Here is a 23,421-nt window from a genome sequence, read left to right as displayed (position 1 = left end):
TTAGGAGAAAAAGAGTGCATCTTGGAAAAGAATGAAATTGTCCTGTGGGGCCTGGGCTCTGGTTTAGGCCTGGCTTTTAGCAACAAGCTCTAATCAAAACATAGCCTGTGTAGGCTCAAAGAATGGGGAGAGTCTCCACCACAACTTTTATGTCAGAATTTCTGTGTGTCAACATACACTTCAAATAGGTAGGAGACGGAAATAAAAGGGGTACTTCAGGGTATCCTGAAACATCTTCTGCTGGAGTTACTGGGCAGGCGCTAACCCTCTAGGCTTCTGACACTGTATCATTAGCACAACCAACACATTGGTGTGTGACCTCCAGCTGGGTGTATCTTGGCTTTTAGAGCTACTTCCACGCCTAAGAAGGCAGATGTGAGACGAGCACAGCATTTAAAGTCACAACGCCCGAGTTCAAGTCTGCTTTGCATCGGCTGACCCCATCTCGTTAGTATCACTGAGTTGGCTTCTTTACGTGTACAATAGAAATATTTGACCTTCATAGAGCTGTATGAGGGTCAGATAGGGTTTTTAGAGTTTGTAAAGCAATTTGAAATGCAAACAGCTATTATTATTCTAAAAAGTTGGAGTTGTCACTTAAAGGGTAGTGTCTTAGGTGAGCTCCAAGCTCTATTTTCCTGCCTGAGACTATTTCCTAAGCAGGAACTCTAAAATCCTTTTGGTGAGAGCATTGCCACAAAATGCCGTTGTTCAAGTCTAAATGTTAATGGAAGATAACTCAAAATATTTTGTTTGCAAGAAATCAACCTCCGTCACAGATCTGTTTCTGTGGATGAATTTTAAAAGGAGCGGAGTACCCCAAGAGACTGACAGATGCAGATGGCTTTTATTGGTGGGCGAGCGTGGAGCTGGAGTGGTACCCAGCACTGAAGAGAGGGTGTAATACAGACAGGTCTGAACCAGAGTGACATCTCAACCAGAGTGAGACCATCTTTTAAAATGGTGTTGATAATGGTACTTGCCTCCTAGAACTACCAAGAGGAATTTTTACACACACACATCTCATGAATGACTCTAGAAACTCAGGGCCACAGGGCATCTTTCAGATTTCAGCTCGTTTTCCCATGGGTAGAGTTATCTTTCATTTTGCTCAGTTCTCTCCTTATCTTTTCTTTTTACATGTTTTTTTATTTTTTACAAACAGGAGCCAAATCCCTTTGTGACAAGCCTGCCCTATTTAGGGCCACTAACCCTTATTTTCTGTAGAAATTTTGGTATCCTTTAATTGCATGCTGAAAAATGCCCTTGGGATCACACAGTTAACTGCAGAAGTGTCTTAGATATTACAGTGTTACATATTTGGGGGAAATTACCCAAACACACACACACACACACACACACACACACACACACACACACACACACACACACACACACACACTGCTCACTACCTGGAACATAATAAGATATTTTTATGCCTTTTCTTACATTTCTGGGTCTCTGCTGTTTGGAATAGCTTTATCATTTTGTTATATGTCTTGAAGGTTACGTTAAACTCAGTTTACTTACAAGATGGTACACCTTTTCTCATTCCCATTGTAATAGCTGCCAAAGTAATGTACACTTTGTTTACTACTTTTTGGTAACGGCAGATCTTGAGAGAATCTCATTTCCAACCATTCCTCAACACTAGCTCTTAATAACTACTTCTTTGCAAAGCTAGACATTGGATAGTATGGTAAAAAATGAGATAACCCAGATAAGAAAGGAAATACAGAATAAGTCATTCAGCAAAATGGCAAGTACTCAACCATAGTTGCCTTTGGGTAATTGACACAGAACAGAGTGAAGTACAGCTTTGGTATAATGGCTTAAAGAAATCTGTGCATTTTTTTCATTAGAAACATACAATAATCCATACACAGAAAATTTAAAACACTTATCACCACTGCTTTAATGATCTCACACAGAATATAGCCTGACTTATATCTGGGCTTTGAAAGCTACTAGTCCATTACTGGAAAGTAAATGATAGACATTAATGAAGCAAGAATATAGTCCTATGTTCTGCCATTAACAACAGTAAATTGATTCAGATAGTTTTCTAGCTTATATAGCTATTTCCATAATTCCATAGTGAGGTGAGCAAATGTTGTTTATAGATGCCACTGAATGACTGGTTTTTAACAACTTCCTTCTACATCTTGGTTTTAAAAAATAATAAATGTAAGTCTGAAAATACAGTGGACACACAGCTTGTCATGTTACTTCTCTACCTGCATTAGATATCAGAACAGTTGTGAGTGATAATAACCTAGTGGCTGTCACAGAATATATTGTAACTTGTAACAAACCTTTGAAATCTTAGGGGGATGTGTTCCTTGTTTTCGTTCATGGCCAAATTAGGTTCAGCAGTTGTGTGATTTCTGAGCCTTAGCCTTTCCATATTTCAGCTGGAATAAGTCAACATCAAGCACCTTCTAAGAAGGTATTTGCCGTTTTGAAATCTCAAGCCTGCTGGACAATGTGTTCCTTTCACCTGTTCTGTGTCTCTTACGCTGAACCATCCAGCTATGCCTCACATTCAGAAGGCTCTCTGCCTTCATCCCTGACAACCCACGTCTTCATTAGTCTTCAGCCCTTGGAGCTTTCTCCCCATAATCTCTACCAACATTCTCTTAGTCTGAACTGACATACTTTCAGATATTTCTCTAGATATAGTATTTATTTATTTCCCTGACTTGATATTTTCAAACTGTGGATCACAGACCACATGCTTCAAGGTGACCTACCCAAGTACTTATCAAAAATACAATTTTCTGGGACCCACCCATGAAACCACTGAATAAGATTCTCTGTGATGAAGTTCAGGAATTTGCATTTCCACAAACTTTCTGATGCACACCACTATTGAGCTGCATAATGCAGCTAGTTGCAAATTCCTTTAGGGCAGCAAATTTAGGATTCTTAGGTAGAGCACAAATTACAAACAGGTGATCTACAGCTGTTATTATTATTATTATCATGTTTTGTTAATAATAAATAATACTTGGACCATTTATGGGGGGAGGGGGAGAGAATTGACATTTATCTTTAAATTTATATAATAAATTATATAATTGTCAGGAGATTTCTTTGGACGTTATCAGCTTCTGGCTTCCCTAAAGTAACTGAAAGAACTAATAGCAAGATGCTTGTGTTCCTACGAGGCTGCTATACCTGCCAGACAGATGGACACAGGCTGTCCCCGGCAGCCTCCCTCCCTCCTGCCCAGCAGGCACCTCAGCCTGATGCCAGACAGCCTGTGTGTTTGCCAGCCCTACCGCATGACAGAAATAGCTTTCATCATCTGAAAAATAATTTACTAACTTGTTGGCCTTGATCTTTTAGATCTTTGTTCTGCCCATCATTGGCCCCGTAGGTCCCAGAGTATTTCCCTATTTGAATTGTGTTTTGGTTTTGGGCTTGCATAAGGGATAAAAGGAAGCTGTTCTTACCCCTCACTAGTTAATTTCCAGACTCCCCTGCATTTTGCACATGAGCTCGTGGTGTGCCCTTTACTTTTTGAGCATTTGAAGTGGGTGCTTGTTAGACTGCGCTGTTAACTTCCCACTGACTTCTCAAGAGTTTCTCAGCATTGCGGCCTCACCTTTTTTTCATAAGAACAGCCTTTACATTCTAAAGCTGTAGCTTTCATTAAAATCAGTTTTGAATGTTCTTGATAATATAGTCTTTCTACCTAATCAGTAATCAGTACTTCTCAACTCTTATTAATCAAACATCTCTTAGCATATTCCAAGCACAAATGTGTACATAAGATAATGAAAATTTGTTTTTCATTTTTTAAAAATGTTATATGAAGTAGACTGTGTCAAATAGTTTAGCTTTTATGGAAAATTTGTTACAGAAAATTCTGTCTACAAAAGTAGAGAGGATAATAGTATACTGAACTGATAGCTAATCTTATTTCATCTTCATCACTTGACTCAGTCCTCCATCCCAAGATTATTTAAGTCACATCCAAACATCATATCAATATATCTATAAATATTTTAATGAATACCTCTAAAAGAAAATGGCTTTTTAAAAAACATGTTAATAATAGAAATATTTTTAAATGTCATGTAATAGTAATTGCTTAAAATCATCAAATATGTAGTAATTTTGCTATTTGCCCCTTTGTCTCATAATTTCATTATCAGTTTGGTCTCTTAAGTCTCTGTTATTTGTAAGGTCTGCTTCTTCTCCTCACTCCTCTTTCCTTGTTTCTCAATTTATTTGTTGAAGAAACCTGTAGTTCCCATAGAGCACACCTCAGACTTCCCAGTCTGGTCTCTATATACTGTTTGCCTCCATAAGAAATCAAGATTCCTTGTAGAAGTGGCTGATTCCAAGTCTGGATTAGGAAAAGTAATGATCCAAGAGCATCTGGTGAGACCAGAAAGAACAGAAACTATTAAAGGCTATAGAGCTTGTGTTAACAGGACTCAGGAGCCACTTTGAAGTGCTTTTGACTGGTTAAAGATCGGACAGTTAGAAGATAAATAAGAAAAATAACAGTAATGGATTAAAATATTAAATACATTTAAATTTATGTATGCACTCATAGTAATAGTAGTCAAAATACAACCTAAATCCTGGCCTTTGGAGGATGTTTGGGGAACCAAAGTGTTATTTTGAAAGCTGATTATTAAAGAAGGGAAAAACTAATTACCCTATCTTTCCTCTATGAGCCATTTCTCAGGGTAACCAAACAGCTGATGAAATAACTTGCTCTTAGACTAAGGAAGGCGTAGTAGAACTGTGCTCAGCGGTGTCCGACTCATTGCAGCCAAGGGTACTGTATCCCACCAGACTCCTCTGCCCATGGGGTTTTTCAGGCAAGAATACTGGAGCAGGTTGCCATTTCCTACACAGGGGATCTTCCTGACCCAGGGATCAAACCCACGTCTCTAATTGACAGTTTCACATCAGTCTGCTCAATAATGTCTTGTAGCCTAAAAGTATTTTTAAATCTACTATATTTATGCTATTATTTTATTTAAAGTATATTTTTTGTAGACATCCCTCAAACAAATCATGAGCATTTGTTAATGTAGTGGGTGCTGATTCTTAGGGAATGAAATGTCTGTGAGCCTCCCTTCCCAAAAAGTACCATACCGAGTGTCAACCAGTAGATGTAACTCACAAGAACAAAGCTTCAGAAGCAGGCCATGCCCAGGTCCAGAATGCTAAATGTTGCAGATGTGGCTCTGTTTTATAATTTTATAACAACTTAACTCCAGATGTTTATTAGAGAAATGAGTATTTTTAAATGACTATAGACTGTTTCCATTGCAAAGCTGATTTTCTTCTTCACCCCCTAAACCATAGCAAAGGGTTAAAGCTATTTAGGTATATCCTCTTTTCTACTTGCATCCACACACTCATCATCATAATTATTATCATCATTAAATGCATCTGTTAAATCAGATAGGAAAAATATTAAAATAAATTTAAATGAATAAACATTAAGTCTGTGATATGTTGAAAAATAGAAAAAACATTTTTGTATTGCAAAGTAAGGTACCAATATTATATTTGATTTTCTGCACTGTCCTTTTTTTTTTTTTAATTCCACTGTGGTGAAGTCCCTTTTGATCTTGATTTTAAAGCATTGTTGGGTGTTTATTTAAGAATGTCGTTTAAAATGCTTTGTTCTGATCATGATAGCTTTTTGAACTGGGTCTTCCTGAAGCGGGTTAGAAAATCCTAGGGTGACTAAACCGTTGTTTAAAGCCATCTTGGCTGCAACAGTGTCTATCATATAAATGTTTCGGGTCTGGTGAATAGGAGCAGGGCTGTGTCCCTCACAGAGTAAAGGTAAGGAAATGAAGAGACCAGCTTTGGGAGACAGTAGATGCAGGCCCACCAGGGAGCATGTCACCTAGCTTACCACCTCCCAGGCTTCCCTGGTGAAGGGGACTCCACAAGAGAAAAGCAGGCAGGAGACAGCAGAGCAACGGCAGACTTTCCTCTGGGGAGTGGGCTGGAAATGGAAGACCTTAAGCAGGGCCATAAAATGTTTCAAAAGTAGAGGAAGGGACATAGAATGACCAAGAGGATGATCCAAGGAGACATTTAAACCCCAGATTTGATTTCAGGGCAAGTTAAAAACTACTGGTTACAAGAATTTTGTTTAAAGATTAAATCAGGTGTTGATTAGTTTCTCAATAACTGCATATTTATGAAAAAGATATTAAATTGTCTTAAAGCTGAGCATTTAACTCTGAATTTTACGCACAATTTCAGTCTCCTCTTTTCCCTCTTTGTAGTATATGCTCTTCTGTAGTATCACTGGTTTAGCTGTTTTACTGAAGAAACTATCTTTGAAGACTAAGATCATTAGTGAGGAAAGGATTTTCATCTTCTTATATGGTACCCACACTCCCAGGCACCCTGGATATTTAAAGCATGAATCTGTAACCAGGGCACCATTGCTCCACAAAATGTCCTAATTAGCAAAATGACTCAGTTCAGTTCAGTTCAGTTGCTCAATCGTGTCTGACTCTTTGCGACCCCATGAACCGCAGCACGCCAGGCCTCCCTGTCCATCACCAACTCCTGGAGTTTACCCAAACTCATGTCCATTGAGTCAGTGATGCCATCTAACCATCTCATCCTCTGTCATCCCCTTCTCCTCCCACCTTCAGTCTTTCCCAACATCAGGGTCTTTTCAAATAAGTCAGCTCTTCGCATCAGGTGGCCAAAATATTGGGAGTTTCAACTTCAACATCAGTTCTTCCAATGAATATTCAGGACTGATTTCCTTTAGGATGGACTGGTTGGATCTCCTTGCAGTCCAAGGGACTGTCAAGAGTCTTCTCCAACACCACAGTTCAAAAGCATCAATTCTTCGGTGCTCAGCTTTCTTCATAGTCCAACTCTCACATCCATACCTGAACACTGGAAAAACCATAGCCCTGACTAGACAGACCTTTGTTGGCAAAGTAATGTCTCTGCTTTTTAATATGCTGTCTAGGTTGGTCATAACCTTCCTTCCAAGGAGTAAGCATCTTTTAATTTCATGGCTGCACTCACCATCTGCAGTGATTTTGGAGCGCAAAAAAATAAAGTCGGCCTCTGTTTCCCCATCTATCTGCCATGAAGTGATGAGACCAGATGCCATGATCTTAGTTTTCTGAATGTTGAGCTTTAAGCCAACTTTTTCACTCTCCTCTTTCACTTTCATCAAGAGGCTCTTTAGTTGTTCTTCGCATTCTGTCATAAGGGTGGTGTCATCTGCGTATCTGAGGTTATTGATATTTCTCCCGGCAATCTTGATTCCAGCTTGTGCTTCTTCGAGCCCAGCGTTTCTCATGATGTTCTCTGCATAGAAGTCAAAGAAGCAGGGTGACAATATGACTAAGAGGCAAAATGACTAAGAGGAAGTAATAATATGTTTCTAAATGTGAGCCTCTTAAGTGACTAAAATCACATGGTATCTAGATAGACAAGAGCACAGGGCGGTCGTGCGTACGCAGGGCTCAGGGCGGCCCAGCGTGCCCCCGCGGTGGCGGGGGAGCTTCACATCTCTGTGCTGCTCCGCTGTGCATTTCAGAATTAGCTCTTTGGTGCGTGCCTTGGACTGCCACGTTGTCAAAGTCCTCGAGCAGAGGAGGAGCAGCATTCACCCTCCACAGAACACTTCAGATAACATGTCTCTGAAGTTTACCAACCATCCAGTTTTCTGTCTTTGAATGGATGTGGCTTAATATCACTGTGGATCTGCCCTGTTTAACTTCTCAGTGTCTCTGTGACTTAACATTGTGTTAATATGCTCATTCCCTACAGGAGTCATCCTCTACATTCTACTGGTTGGATATCCACCCTTCTGGGATGAAGACCAACACAGACTCTATCAGCAGATCAAGGCTGGAGCTTATGATGTATGTAATAAATATTCATATAACTTTATATTAGGGTTTGGTTTCTTAATTTATCAGAAAACAGATTTTTCATTGCTATTTTAGTAATATCACTTATTATTTTCCTCTCCTTTAGGAAAAAAGAATAAGATATGTAACATATATATTTAGTTTCTATTTCCTTCTAGCCCTTTACTTCATAAAATTGAAAGGAAAACAGTTTGAAATCTCTAAGGAAGGACCTTGCTTATCAAAGCTACTGAATCTTAGTGCATTTTAAAATATATAAAAATTAAAGTATTTTTGCTTTAAAAGTGGTTACTACCTATTAGCTGAATTATATTTTCAAATGCTTACTGCATAATTATATGTTAACAATATTTTGCAGTGAATCATGTGTCAAATAGAGCATTGCTCCTTTATGTCAGCTTTGACTGTTTTGTTTATCCAGTGAGCTTCTGTGAAAGCATTCATTTAAAGAATGGTTTTCACAGTTGAAAAATATTGGAAAATCACAGTTACAATACATTTAATTTACAATTAGAATATTTGAAACTAGGCATATGAATTAAGGCCTGTATTGAAGAGTAAGGCCTTAACCTACTTGTCTGTATGGCTTAACTTTGTGCTCTTTGGTGTAATTTTCTCTCCTCTGATAAATATGATTTACCACTTCCTCTGATTTTACCTCACACAGCCCTCTGGAAGTCAGAACGCGAGGTCTGGAGATGCTTTTCCTGTGTTATTAAGTGGGCTAACTAAGTGGTAGGCAGTAACGGGTCCGCCTTGTGAGTGCAAGTTAAGAGCGCAATGTGGTAAAGAGAGAAGTTATGAGAAATCTATATTATACTGTATCAGTTATCATGGACTCCCCTGACTAAATGTAACATTTAGATGGATGAATGTGTCACAGGTATTTAAAATCTATTATTTTGAAGCATTCCATTCTAGCCAGACTAATCATAATTAATCCAAATTGTGATTTGCCTGGCCATTTTAGTGCCCTCACCATCTTCCCAGACTAGAACTTAGGCACCCCTCTGGGAAGACAGGGGTTTGCTTCTCCCTTGGTGGCTCAGATGACAAAGAATCTGCCTGCAGTGCAGGAGACCTGGGTTCAATCCCTGGGTAGGGAAGATCCCCTGGAGAAGGGAACGACTACCCACTCCAGTATTCTTGCCTGGAAAATTGCATGGACAGAGGAGCCTGGCAGGTTACAGTCCATGGGGTCACAAAGAGTAGGATATGACTGAGTGACTAACGCTCTCGCTTTTCACCCGAAAAGCATAACTCTGCAGATGCACTGCTTGGTGAATGTAAAGAAATGCCTTTGTGAAAGTTAGAAAAATAAGAGAAGGACCCACTTTTATCTTGGTGAATTCAGCCCCTCATTTGTTGTCAGAAAATCTCTACATCACAAAGAAGCAGACTTGAGTGTTTCCTCAATAGTTCCTGATGGTTAGCAAGTTCTTACAACTGGCCAAAGTAAACTTCTGGAATTAAAATGATAGGTATTAAACTGGCAAAAATGTGCAAGCATTAAAGAGTCAGTATCATTTTTCTTGTGTTTCATTTTGCCAGTGGATCACAAACGCACATGATCACAAATGACAAATGCACATCACAAGTCACACATGGCTCCTAAAAGTGAACCAACTGAAGTCCATTAGGCCACAGTGACAATAGCTTTTTTCTCAAGATTGTCTATAAAAATTCATAAATTGGGAAAAGAACCTAATATCTTGTCAGAAGCCAATGGGATATGCATTCTTCTTAACCCATCAAGAATAGTATTTCTACTAAATATGCTTATTAAGCGAATGTGAGGTTACATAGTTATCAACAAAAAGTTTACACAGAAATTTAAAATTACTTTACTTTATGACTATATATGATTACTAATAAAAGTTATAAGTGTTGGTTACTTTCATGAACTTAGTTTTAGTGAAATTTATAATTAAGTAGATTAACCTCTTTCAAGTGTTAAAATGAAATCCTGCTGGGCTCTTATAGTCTCAAATTTTGTCTCACTGCTGTACTCCAAATAGTGACAATTAATAGGTCCATTTTGGAACAGGAATTGAAGCTGTTTTATTTTCTCTGCTGTTACTGCTTATGAGATGTGGAAGTATGTAATACAACATTTTGAACCTTGGCATAGTAGCGTGCTGATGTGACAACTTCTAAGCTTTATTGACTTTTGTAAAATTGCAAAGATAGTTATGAGAAAGATTGCATAAAATTGAATTTGCAGATTAAACAAAGATTTTTTTAGAGGACTAGAAGATTCATTTTGTTTTTTCAAATTTAAAAATGTATATCACTACTTATAACATGGCAATTTAGTGTACCTCTTTGTCCCTTATAGTTACACACAATCTTAATATATAGATACATACATAGAGAGGGAATAGATGGTATATATCTACATCAGTTTGGCTACATATGGCTGAGTCCCTTTGCTGTCCACTTGAAACTATCACAACACTGTTAACCAGTTATCCTCCAAAATAAAGTAAAAAGTTAAAAATTTTGCCTACATGTAGATACAATTTAACTTCTACAAAAAGTAAATTTATGAAGAAACACACTACTTAAGGAAATGATTAGTATATTTGGCTCTTCCATGTTCCGCTGAGTGTATCTCTCTTTTAAACTCTTCATAAACTTGTATTTTTGAAGTTTCCATCACCAGAGTGGGACACCGTGACTCCTGAAGCCAAAGACCTCATCAATAAAATGCTTACTATCAACCCCGCAAAGCGTATCACAGCCTCAGAGGCACTGAAACATCCATGGATCTGTGTAAGTGACAGTTCTCCAGAGACCCCAAGAGCCAAAATAAAAGATGTATTCTTTGATATTTCTTTACAAGTAGTCTTGGCAAAATCAGTCTTTCATTATTAGGAAACTCTTGTAATTGAATACTTATAAGTTCATCGATAGGTGCAGAAACCACTAGTAAAAATTTGACGAAATTGAGGATACTGTTAAACTTAATATCTTTTAAATATCCTCAATTAAGTTTATTTTTCTCCTCTTTCAGCAACGTTCTACTGTTGCTTCCATGATGCACAGACAGGAGACTGTAGACTGCTTGAAGAAATTCAATGCGAGAAGAAAACTAAAGGTAAGAAATTTTACTTTTGTGTGTGGAGGGAGATTTGGCAGAGTGAGAAGTGAGATTCCATATGAGGAACAGAACTATATTAGAAAGGGCTTTAAAATGTATAAGCCTCAAAACTCTTCTTCTGGATCTTGGGGAAATGGAATATCACTGGAATTAAAGCTACCCTGAAGAGCTAGGATCACTGGTGATGTGATCCCTCCATTCAGTGAAAAACAGCTGGGCAAATTAATAATCAGAACCTGGCCGCACCCACCAGGGTGGTCCCAGCATTATTATAAGAAACATAGGCCTGCTACTCTGAGGAAACCCAAAACTGAAAAGAAACAAAAATCTCCTGACTGAAAATAAGGTTAGGAGAAGACTTGTTATCAAAAACAGTTATTTGTTAAGTTAAAGATTTGCAAAAGCAGCATTAATTTTATATTCTTATTGCTCTGACAGGGTGCCATCTTGACCACTATGCTGGCTACGAGGAATTTTTCAGGTACACGTGTTAAGAACTCTGCTCTTTCTCCTCTCCTATCTAGTAGCTTTTTTTTGAATTTAAAATTTTTAGTGACTACATAAAACACTGTTGTTCAGGGATGGCAAAGATGTGGCATGGGTTCCTTCACACCCGTGGCAGCCATGTTGGAGCTGACGTGGGTGCCGTCCCACAGGGGTGTTAGCTGGCCCATGACTACGCTCTTCCCTTGAGCAACCAGGCAGCCCCGCCACTAGTCAGCCTGGAGCAGAACTCGAAACCCAGCTGTCTTCCATGCTGAAGTTGACACAGTTTGTAACTATACTCTCCCAACTGGAAGCTCAGCATTTTGAATGTAGAATTAATTGATACCTCATAAAGTAATAACTATGAATAGTGTCTTTTTGTGTGTGCCTCATTCTCTCAGGGAATCCTAATAAGAAAGATTTTTAGAAGACCATTATTAAGGAACCCAGTTCTCTTAGGCCTAAGTTCTTTTGAAAGTACAGTACTGTAGTATGTTGGCATGCTATAAGAATGATTACAACTTACAAAGCTATCTAAACTTAAGAATTTACAAAGAACCTACCCCACTGTAATAAACATTCTTTGAAATGATTTCCCGACAAAAATAAGTTTGTTTAAATAATAGACTGAAAGAAGCTTAACTATTTCTTTTATTGTAGGAGTGGCTCTCCAGAATTGACATAAAGTATATACTATTTCCAGAAATTGAGTTTTGGAGCCCCCCCTTCTTTGATGGGTTAGCTCAAAGGATCAGGTTTCCAAAACCTAAATTTTGGTGAAAGCTAATCAGTCTTATGTATGGGGAGGGACTGAAGCATTGAGACAGCTGCACTGGTGAAAACTTAACTGTTCAGCTATTTAGACTTGGAACCATTGTCAGACAGTTGTACCAAAAATACTACCATTTTCCTTTACTTACTGTCTGTATGAGAGTGCTGGGCGGCGTCCAGTGACCCAGCTGTGTCCTAAGAGCTTTATTCCTGCCACATACCTCACCTGCGTGTCGTAGTGATGTCAGGTGATGGATGACCCGTATCATTATCGTGTTTTCCAAGCTGCTCAACCAATTTCTAGTTCTTGTTTACCATTTTATTAGGTGGTCACCTTTAGTGCCCCATTGTATATAATGTGATATCGTAGGTTTTTCAAGGACTTCCACTCACCTGTTAAACACCACCAGTGATGATAATGCAATGAGTAATGCTGCAAATTGAGGGACTGCGTTAGTCAGTTGTATGTATTTTGTCCCATTTGTTTGGTGTAGTAAAAGTTGTTACTGCTGCTGTCAAGTTACCTGTTTTATGAACAGTTGATTAATGTATTTGACATTTATATGGGTGAATTCAGTGTCATCTCATTAAATATTAACTGATACATGCTATATTCAAATGAATTAATATTTCACTGTGGCCCAATAATTAGTGAATCACTAAAAAGTAGGATGGTATGGTATATACAGTTAATGACAGACTGACTAACAGGAAAAAAAACCTTCAGAATTAAGGTTGTATATTTTGTTTCAGTTTCAAATACACTGTTAGGCGTAAATTGGGCCTTTATTAATATATACACCCATGTATGGAAGCTTTTTGTTTACCTCACATTTTCCTTTCATCATCATGTAAACTAAAAACTCATGACTAATATGTGGATTTGATATCGTTTCTGAATGTCTTAGCATGAAAAGCAAACTTTTTTTTTACTCCATCACTTCAAAACCGACTGAATAACATTAGACTCAGTTACACCTTGTGGTTTATATTGTGTTTTAGTTTTGAGTATTCATTGTGTTTCATTACCAAACATGCTCTTTAAAGTAATTTGTCCATGAGTATATGGTTATAAAGTTGTTTTTATTTTTTCTTTTCTCCCTTTATGTGGAATGTATTTCTTGTGAGGTAAGGTAAATAGTAACCAAAAGGGACATTTCTGCATCTCCCAGGCCAAATCGCTGCTTACCCCAAATCATTGTCTTCTCTTTGCTTGCTATTGCAATTCTAATTATTCTGAGTTTGCTTTCTAACCTATTAACTGCCACAGGATTCACTGAATACTGCTTTTTAGCTCCAGGCACACAGTATTAGTGCTAAGGCTACTATTTCTTACAGTCTCATTAATAATAAATTAATAGCTGTTGCTAAAAGCTAAATAAAATTAACATCTTTGTATCTTTAAAGTTAAAATCGTACCAATGTGATAGCAAAATAATGGCCCAAATCAAACAGATGTCAGGAAATTACATGTTCATGCAGTTCTATCATAGCTAGGTATTTCCACCTCAGATACCAAATTCTATTCTGATATATTTAAATATATATAATTAACATTAAATTGAAGCATAAATGTGTACTTTGTCCTACATATTTGTGAATGTTCTACACTTGATCTACTAATTGTCATTGACAGTTATATAATCTGTTGACTGTATATGTACCATTCATAAGTATATTTTTTGAAAGGACAGCATTGCTTTGTAATATACTCAAGGAGTTCAGTAACAGAAGGAATGCTGAATGCTCCCTCCCAAAAAGTAAAGTCTCATAAAAAACCATGTTTAGGAATTCTTTGAAGATTTCATTTTGTTTTCTTTCATGCCTCAATTTTGTGATTTTTAGTTTTGCACTGTAGAAGGCTTTTGTTTATGAAGCCTTTGTATTCTGATTTTGATGCATTTAAAAAAAATAACTTTTTTAAAAGTTCATACACTAAGTGTGTGAAATACTTGCTCTAGGCCGATAACATACCATTTCCTTTTAAATACAGTTATTATTAATAATATTTTTATAAAAATTAAATGACCTGATTTCAAATACGCATATTAAAAAGAATGCTACTTAGCCAGAGCAGATTTTCACAAACGAGTTTTAAACCTCTCAGAAGAGGGGCTCAAGTGGCAGAACTGACATGCCACCATACGTTGGTGTGAATGAACATGTAATACAATCTGTGAGCTGATGTCTGAAGACTTGAAATCAACTTTCTGGATTACAAAAGCATAGTCCAGTTAAAGTTTCAGTATCCTTTTCGCAACCGTGAAATAAACTCCAATAATGTAACCAACAAAGTGTCCAATTATTTTCAATGAACTAAATAAGAATTTAGTTCTAAATTTGATGTGACAAGACCAAGAAAAGTGATACTGTATTTCAATGTCCTGTAAGCTCGCGCTCATCAGTGTGACCTTGATAATCGGGCATATGTTGGCCATAAATCAGTAAAGGTAGAAGAAAACAATAACTTGTTTTGTTGCCTGGCTGTGGGTTTCTGTTGATAACTCACTAAACTGATTTTTACCCTCATTTTGCAGCAGCCAAGAGTTTGTTGAAGAAACCAGATGGAGTAAAGGTAAGTTAAACAGGTGCTCCTAAACTCATTTCTGACTTTCAGATGCTGGATCATTTTTAAATGTTAAATATAAGTTCTAAATCATTGTAGCTCGTACTTTTTATAGTTCCTTTTTATTATAGTACAGGATGCAGAATGAAATATAAAATAATTTGATATATAGAAATGACTAATATTTATACCAAGAAAAGCTACATCTTTTCTACTTGTTTTATATTAAATAATCATGACAAAACAATATTTTATGTGGAGTTACTTTAGAAATTGAGTGTGTAAATCCTCTCTGCTTTACTGTAGCCTCAAACTGTCATGGTGACCTGAAAATTCATGAAAACCAAATGTTTTTCCAAATAGTTATGTAGTGTTCTTTTAAAATTCTGGCTGCTGAATTTTATAGACTAAAAAAAACAAATCGAGTCTAGGAAATCAAAATTCAAAAGACTATTTTCTCTGCTTGGACAGTATTTCGAAAGGTCTTAATTGTTCCTGTTCTTCTGTCATAAGGTTTTGAGACAGAATAAGCATGAATATTCTGAAGAAATATTAGAACATTTTTCCAAGAAAGACAGCAGCAGAGTATTTTTACTTTTCTAAAAGTTTTGGGTTTCCAAACAAAATAATACAATTTACTTTCTACTGATGCTGGTTTTTTTCCTGTGGGAATTTACCTTTGATTGAATGTAACCTTATACATGCACTATGTTTGTTATCTTTCCAGAGTATTACCTTAATGTTTTATTTCTTTAATCTTTTTCCTTCTCTTCCAATGGCAGACGCCAACATTCCTCATGAACACTTCAACGTTCTTGGGAATTAATTAATTTTCTAACATTTGAACTTGACCCAAAGTCAAGTGGTCAGTTCATTTTGAATATAGAACACAGAATATCATCTGTCACTTGTGTTCATGCCCCGTCATTGCTTCACCACCTGCCTGTGTGTGATTTGGGAATTTCCAGAGCTATGACGATCATGCACTTGTGACTCCCATTAGGATGGCATTTACCGTTTACTAATTCCTTTCCTCAATCTGTAATATTCTCTTCCTTCTGCTTAGTTTATTCAACATAAATTTCAGTAATGACTGTTGATGTCTGCTTTTTTCCCAGTGTTACATTGGTGGAAATGTGGTATTTTAAATTTTCCAAATGTTTTATTCGCCTGTGTTTTCCTGTGGTGTTCAGTGATGCAGATCTCATAGTTTCTATTAAGATATTTATTTTCACTACTATTCTTATATAGAAAGAAACATTTCCAAAACTTTTTTCTTCCAGTCAACTTACAGTTCCTCTTTAAAGACAAAATTATTCTGTGCTCCATGCTTTGATACTTTAAAAATTCAACCGGTCATATTTTTTTCTTTTCCTTTCTTTTTGACTGGTCAATTCAGAAAAGGAAGTCCAGTTCGAGTGTTCAGATGATGGTGAGGATCTCTGCCAGATTTCTCCTTCTGTGAAAATTCACACTTAGGAATAGATTAGTCTTGTTTACCTAAGTTAGTATAAGTGGAGAAAGTATAGGAAAATACAGGAAAGTATACAAGTTAATGTTTATTACACAGTGCCCATCTTCAATTATTCTTTTCTTTGAAATGGAATTTTTGAGATATGTAAAAAGTTTACACTGTCATCCATATATTACTAAAGGGTCTTTTACAAGACAGTGCAATTTTTTCATAAAACTGAAGGGAGACTATGACATAGTTAATGTCTGTAATTATTGTGAAAAGTGAAAAACTACTATAGGATTATCTTTAAATAGTTAATCATGATTATTAAAATAGCAGTGATTCTTAGTTAAGATAAACCATAATGCATCCACCATGGAGTTCTATAAATAGCATGAAAGTGATGTTACCATGGACCCATTCCAGTTAAGCACCTTTTGAAAAAAATGTTATTAACCTCAAAACTACATGAACTCAGCACCTGAAAAATAGGAATATATATATATTATATAGATATATATATAATATATATAGATATATATATTAATAGATATATCTTGCCCCTGCCTCATAAGAATAACTCACTGCATTATTTAAATATTTGTTTCATTTAATTTTTTCAATAATACTCTGAATCCATAATACAAAATAAATACATTTCACAGACAAAATTGCCAGAGCTCTTGTATATTTAAAAGGCAGCTGTGGTTGAGCCCATGCTTGATATTCAACTCTTTAAAAGGAAGTACTCCTAGCCTTTTACCTATAAATTCTCCTGTTGTTTTTAATTAATATTATAAAAACCTTCAAAAGATTTTCTGCAGTCAAAAAAAAATCATTAAGCTAATCTTTAACAGAAGTTTTTAATTGTACATTTAAACACAAGTAAAAGTGGTGGTTGAGGCACATATTCATTTAACTAACTTTTGCCATGCCTGACAATAAAGGATGGCTCATCCAGACAGAGTGGCCTTCATTTGGAAGAGATGACAGTGTGTGTACGCTACGTGTGAACGCATGTGTGGGTGTGTGTATGTGTGTTGAGGGGTGTGCACTTGTACGGATAACTTTGTGTACATAGGTGTGCACATGGACATTTCCAGTAAATCAAAACAGTTCTTGACAAGCACATCCTAGGAAAAAAAATCAAGTCTCATATCTCAAAACAGAAAATATCTCAGTATATTCCTCTTTCATTCTTTGCAACCACTGATATAAGTTAAATGTAGTATATTAAATACACATGTGCTTTAATCGTGAGTGCTTCTGATCATTTGATAAGAAGTTAGCTGTGTTTTGCCAACACTCTTCCTAAATAGGAAATTATTTGCATGTGTATCCCTCTTCTTATATATTCTATACCAAACTAAATACTGAATTTTGACCACTCTTTAATAAACTCCATTCTCTCTTATCTCTTTGTTTTGGCTGTTGCACAAATTTTATGTTAAATTCTGTGCACTTTTATTTAAAGAAAAAATTTAAACTATCCACAAAATGTAGATTGATGGTTTAATAGTTTTCCAGTAAAGGGCACCAAGTTTTCTCTCTTCCTGCATGTCACAGAGCACAGTGTTACAGCTTATTTAAATGGTACTGACACCAAGTAATCATACATATAGGAATGGATAGAAAAGCAAAGTATTACATACCCAAGTTAATTTTTTTGACCTTCTGTCCTCCTCTCGGTGTCACTTTAAATATGATCCATAGGTATAAAATACGAAAAAAAGGATTCCCAGAAAGTCTAAACAATTAAATTGGTATAACTGATCATAAGTATTCATATGGTATTATTTTGTGCAGAATGTTTTTCTCTTTAAGTCCTTAAGTATATTTACACTACAATCATGGCATGTTTTTTTTTAGATGATAATATGTAAAGAAAATAGATAATACAGTGCAAGAAATGAATGTTAATTTATATTTGTTTGAAACCACAATGTAAGTTGTCATGCATGAGTTCAAATGAATGTTGATTATTAGTCTTTGATTCTTTAGTACCCAAAATCAAGTACTTGAAACTGAATTTCAAGTTGCCACTTGACAACAGTCTTCTCTGTGGGCCATTACAATAATTATTGACCTCCTGAATTGTTTTCACAGCGTGGGTTCCATAGTGATAATGATCTTTCTTTAAGGTCAAAACCAATTATGTTAAAACATGGGAATAGTATGGCCAGTGTAGTCTTCAACAATAGCCGTAGCACTTTGACAGAATACATGGTATTTCCTCTCAAACAACTGTGAAAAATAAAGTCATTTTGCATCCAGCACGTAGTAAAAGAGTTCAGTTTGCCCATTTATAATTGGAAGATGTATTTTTTAAAGGAGACCCAGACTTACCATTTTAAGAAATTTATTGTAAAGCCTGCGTTTCCTCAGAAGATCTAAGTTTTTCACTGGATACCTACTAAACAAAATGACGATGGTTCCCCAGAGAAAGACAGTCTATGTGTGACTTCAGGCTCAAGAATCAAATGAAAAAAGCAATTTATTCATAACAGAGAACAATTGGAAGCTGGGCTACAGAATCCAACTTGAAGAGTATGAAAATTTTACATTTATTTCATGCTCTGACACTTGATTTGAGCTCTGCTGAAGCAGCTCTTTGTCTGTCTGCTAAGGTGACTCAGCCAAGGCAGCCAAGTCCATTTTCCCACTCCACCGTCACAGATGTGGCCCTAGCCTGGGTGTGAGCATCGGAGACTAGAATTGATCATCATTCCTGTCAGTCATCACAGTGTCTTTCACATTCATCTTCAGTGGCTCTTTATTTTCATGTCTATATCTCCATGTAGACATGCCGCGTATGGAGACATTGGCTACCAAGGGGTTTAAGGCGTCTCTGTTTCTATTTTCTGCATACCTACAGATAAACAACAAAGCCAACGTGGTAACCAGCCCCAAAGAAAATATTCCTACCCCGGCGCTGGTATACCTGGACTCTTTGTAACCCTTCTTAAGTTCTTGACTGTTTTCCGTTGTTTCTCTCATTTGCTTTCACTCTATAAATATGTATTTTTTTTTATTTTGTTCTTGTTTTTGCTTTGTAAGATATGAAAAAAAAGTTCATTTCTTTTCTTTTTGTTAAGGTATTGTCCAGCAGTGTGTTTCTAACATGAGATGATCTCATTTCATTGTTGACCATTGTATGGATGATAGCCATGGTCTCTGTAGTTAAAAGTGTTGCATGCTGCCTTAGAAGTACAGTAGAATGTGCTTTGGTTCTCTTAGCTCTCCTTCTGATGATAGCTGTAGATATGCAAACCACGGTTTCTTCTCTTCATGACGCAAATGTTGACATCAAGGAGAGCTAAGAGGACTATTGCTAGACAAAAGTAAATGTAGACCTTATTCAGAATTCCCATTTCTCTCTTATCAAGACAACACGGCTTTGTAAGACCTCAGTTTCTGAGATAAAGAGGCACTGGATAATTTAAAGCTTTTTGTTTGCTGTGTTTTAAATTAAATTATCACTGTTTCACTTTAATCCAGAGAATGAAATTGCATAGCTCCGAGCTTTGAATTATCAATGGGCATGAGTTTTGTCTGTTTCTATCACACTATGAACAACTCAATCAGTGTAACACTGCGGGACCCTATTATGTTAAAATTCAAAGTTTGAATACTGGCAGTCAGTGTTGTTAGTTCCATAATATATCCCCCAAACTATTCCATGTTTTGACCTATGAGTTTCAGAAATGTTTTTGATTTTTTTTAACTGTCCTCTGTACTGTTAATTTCAAATGAATGGATAATGTTATGAGATTATTTCACCTAAGGTTAACCAGAAGGCTCAACCTGAAAGCATTTAAAGAAATGCTTTCTCATCAAGACTACTTACTAACAAAAAAACAGGTTGATCACACCTCTAGCCAGGGAAAGGAAGAAAGGAAGCAGTAAATATGCCTTCAAAGTACGGCAGCATAAACTGGTGGCAATGAGATGGTTGAGTGGGCAGAGTGCTTCTGATTGAAGCACATTCTCTGTGGGTTGCAGTAACTCCCAGTTGCTGAGGCAACATGTAATGAAAGTACCAAGCATGCCATTGATGTATAGACACTGAATCTTTTTTTTTTTACACCAGTTATTTAACTATTATTTTCCACTTGGGAATATTTCTTCAATTTTCTACTAGAAACAATAGGAAAAATAGTAGTATTTTCTTTATGGAAAAGCATGACTTCACAGACAAATCTTCCGTGTATATAATCGTTAAAGCAGAAATTTCTTACATATAAATTAACGTGGGATTTAACAGCAATACGGGGCTTCCCTGGTGGCTCAGATGGTAAAGAATCTACCTGCAGTGTGGGAGACCCAGTACAAGCCCTGGGTCAGGAAGATCCCCTGGAGAAGGGGATGGCTACCCACTCCAGTATTCCTGCCTGGAGAATTCCATGGACAGAAGAGCCTGACGGGCCATAGTCCATGGGGTTGCAAAGAGTCAGACGCGACTGAGCAACTAACAGTTTAACAGCAGTACGTCTCAAATCATAATGATTAATATGATTAGTTCTAGAACCTTTTCAATGTTCCTTATAATTTCTTATGGACTTTTGAAATACATTCTTTACAATAGCCCTTTTTAAGTATGATCCGATGATTGTAGGTTTTCTAAGAGTATTTTTCTGTGTGTTATGACAGCATGATTGGTTCTCAGATTAATACAGCTGAAAAATGTCTTCACAAACAATTTGAGATTACTTCAGAGAGTTCTAATCTCCAGTGCCAGTTTTCCATGGGACAGATATTACCAACTTGTGAAAGAAGAAAGGAAAGCTCTGTCTGTTATAGGACTTTGTGAAACAGCAAGTGCCTCTTTAGGTCTCCAGACTTCAAAGCCTTGTCTGTTTGCTGATCACGAATAAGGTCTTTTGCATGCCGCTGCTATGTACCGAAGCACTGTATCTCGTGGGTTCACCAGGGAGATCTTTCATCAGAGATCTTGTCAGCTGCAACCTCTGACAGTAGTTAACATCGCTTAAGCTCTTGTCACTATTTAGTTGTGTCAGCTGGCTCACTCTGCTCTGTCCCTACACTAGTTAAGAATGTACTTACCAATGCGAACTGTTTCTTTCTCTATTTTGTTCTCACTCAGGAGCCCCAAACTACTGTAATCCACAACCCTGACGGAAACAAGGTATTCAGAAAGATTCAACATCATCTTGCTTTAACAAGATTACACATCTCATCAAATACTCAGAGCAAAATCAATTCATTACCTCAAATTAGGATAGAAAATCCTTACCCTTTTCTGCCTTACTTTCTCTTGGGCTTAATTTATCTGGAACTATACACGTACTTCTTTCAAAACAAAAATGAATGACATCGTGAAAGAGAAATGAATGGTACCATTAGTCAGGAAAAGTCCAGTAAACAAGTCTTTATGTCGAGATGACTGTGTATCTTAAGCAATTCCATCTGTTTTTCCCTCCATGCCTGTTTGTGCATTGTGTCTTAAATGTATTGTGCATGAAATTTTAGAATTTCTTGCTATGTCATTCCACTGCCTTCAAAAAAAAATAAACGAGTTTATAGTTATTTGTTTAAATTTAATGTTACTTTTGAGTTTAATTTATTCTGTTGTCATAGTGTTTTGTTTTTTGTTTTCTTTTAATTCCCTGTTGTTGGTGGTGTTTTTGTTGTTTGGCACAAATTTGAGGAGAATCAGGGAGTGTCACTTCTTGTGAAGTATGTTTGTTTTTGTTGAAGTTTATGCATTTCAGTAAACAGACATTTAACTCTTCGTTTGGCCAAAAAGTTCTTTCAGGTTTTCTGTTAAGATGGTATGGGAAAACCCAAATGAATTTTTTGGCTAATCCAAAATTTTCCTGAAAGTGTTTCCTATTCACTGTAAATTGTTTGCACAGCACATTAACTAAATTACACTACTTGTGTACACATCTGTAAGATGAAAGGAGACAGTTTCTGAATGTATTCCATCTTTTCATTTTATTACTTCTCATCCATTATTACATCTCTAAGGGAAGGAAAAAATACTTCATCAGATCTTTCTCAAATGTTAAGTATAGTCACTGGTTACTTTTCCTTACTACTGTCAACAGTGTTAAAGTCTTAGAAAACAGTTCTGGTTTAACATTTAGTTGGTCAACATTAAAATCATTAAAGTAAAAAAAAAATGAAGTGTTATATTCCTTAACATGAGATGTATTTTAGAGTCATGACACTTAAAATGTTCTAAAGTCCCTGAAAGACTCCAGATAGTCAGGAGCATCACACATAAGAACAATTATTTTCAATATCATTAGCAAGTGAAAGACCAAGCATAGCAGCTGGAGTGGACACTTCGATAATTCTAGCTATGTCATTTGTAAGCGCTGTTGCATGATGTTTCTTGCTTACATGAATTAGTCTATTTTTACAGTGCATGGGTTTATCCTCATCTTGAGTTTAAATTTGAACACTAGGTCACATTAAGAAACGCATGAAGACTCTTTGCTTTGATTCTGTGTGTGTGGAGACTCTGGATATATATTTGATTAGTCTGTCCCTTTGGAGTAAATATTATATATCATAGTTACATAAATCATTTTTTGAATATTGTACACTGAATGTTTGCGTCATTTTCCAAAATTTGTTTTTCATCACTGACCATATATCTATTGGTTAGAAGTTTCCAATTTTTTTTAGCAGTAGCCTTTAATCATTCTAAGTAGAAAATTGTTTCTTTCTTATGAATATTACTAAATTTCTTTGCTAGAAATATTTTATTACTATGTTATTAGTGAAAAAATTTATCAACCATTTTAAGGAACAGATCTTAATACTGGCAGCTACAGTGTCCATTTAAGTGTGCTTATTAATCTGCAGCTTCATTTGTAGTTTTTCTAAGAAATAGCTTTGTCTTTTTATAATGGGAGGAAGTTTCTTATCGAAAACAGCCAGTTTCTGATTTAGAAATGAATGGGAAAAAATCTGATTTTCCTTGAAAGTAAATTATTCATATAATTCCATCATGCTGATCACAAACATGGAAATTCTTCTCAAAGTACTTTCAGTATATCTTAGTACTACCCTTAACTTTTTCATCAAATGACTCCATGAAATGCTTTTTCTCTCTACAAAGAAGTCAGGCTGATAAATAGCCTACAAATTTACTGCTTGATGTCATGCC

General features: G+C 36.3%; 1 protein-coding gene across 18 annotated transcripts in view; it reads left to right on the top strand.

Moving 5' to 3' along the window:
* The window catches only part of CAMK2D (calcium/calmodulin dependent protein kinase II delta), a 299,674-nt gene that overhangs the window by 242,822 nt on the left and 33,431 nt on the right, over positions 1 to 23,421 (top strand). For 4 of the 18 annotated variants that reach the window (XM_043438243.1, XM_043438232.1, XM_043438226.1 and 1 more), the window contains exons 9-15: positions 7,795 to 7,889; positions 10,551 to 10,673; positions 10,915 to 10,998; positions 11,440 to 11,482; positions 14,796 to 14,833; positions 19,156 to 19,215; positions 21,385 to 21,426. In XM_043438243.1, coding sequence (XP_043294178.1) covers positions 7,795 to 7,889; positions 10,551 to 10,673; positions 10,915 to 10,998; positions 11,440 to 11,482; positions 14,796 to 14,833; positions 19,156 to 19,215; positions 21,385 to 21,426 — 485 coding nt within the window. Of the gene's footprint in view, positions 1 to 7,794; positions 7,890 to 10,550; positions 10,674 to 10,914; positions 10,999 to 11,439; positions 11,483 to 14,795; positions 14,834 to 16,223; positions 16,257 to 19,155; positions 19,216 to 21,384; positions 21,427 to 23,421 lie in introns of all 18 variants that reach the window. The other 14 variants (XM_043438240.1, XM_043438235.1, XM_043438241.1 and 11 more) reach the window with 7 other exon arrangements.

This window comes from Cervus canadensis, chromosome 19 (assembly GCF_019320065.1).
Source record: "Cervus canadensis isolate Bull #8, Minnesota chromosome 19, ASM1932006v1, whole genome shotgun sequence".
Lineage (NCBI taxonomy): Eukaryota > Metazoa > Chordata > Mammalia > Artiodactyla > Cervidae > Cervus > Cervus canadensis.
Note: the sequence above shows the minus strand (reverse complement) of the source record. Positions and strands in the feature narration are given on the sequence as shown.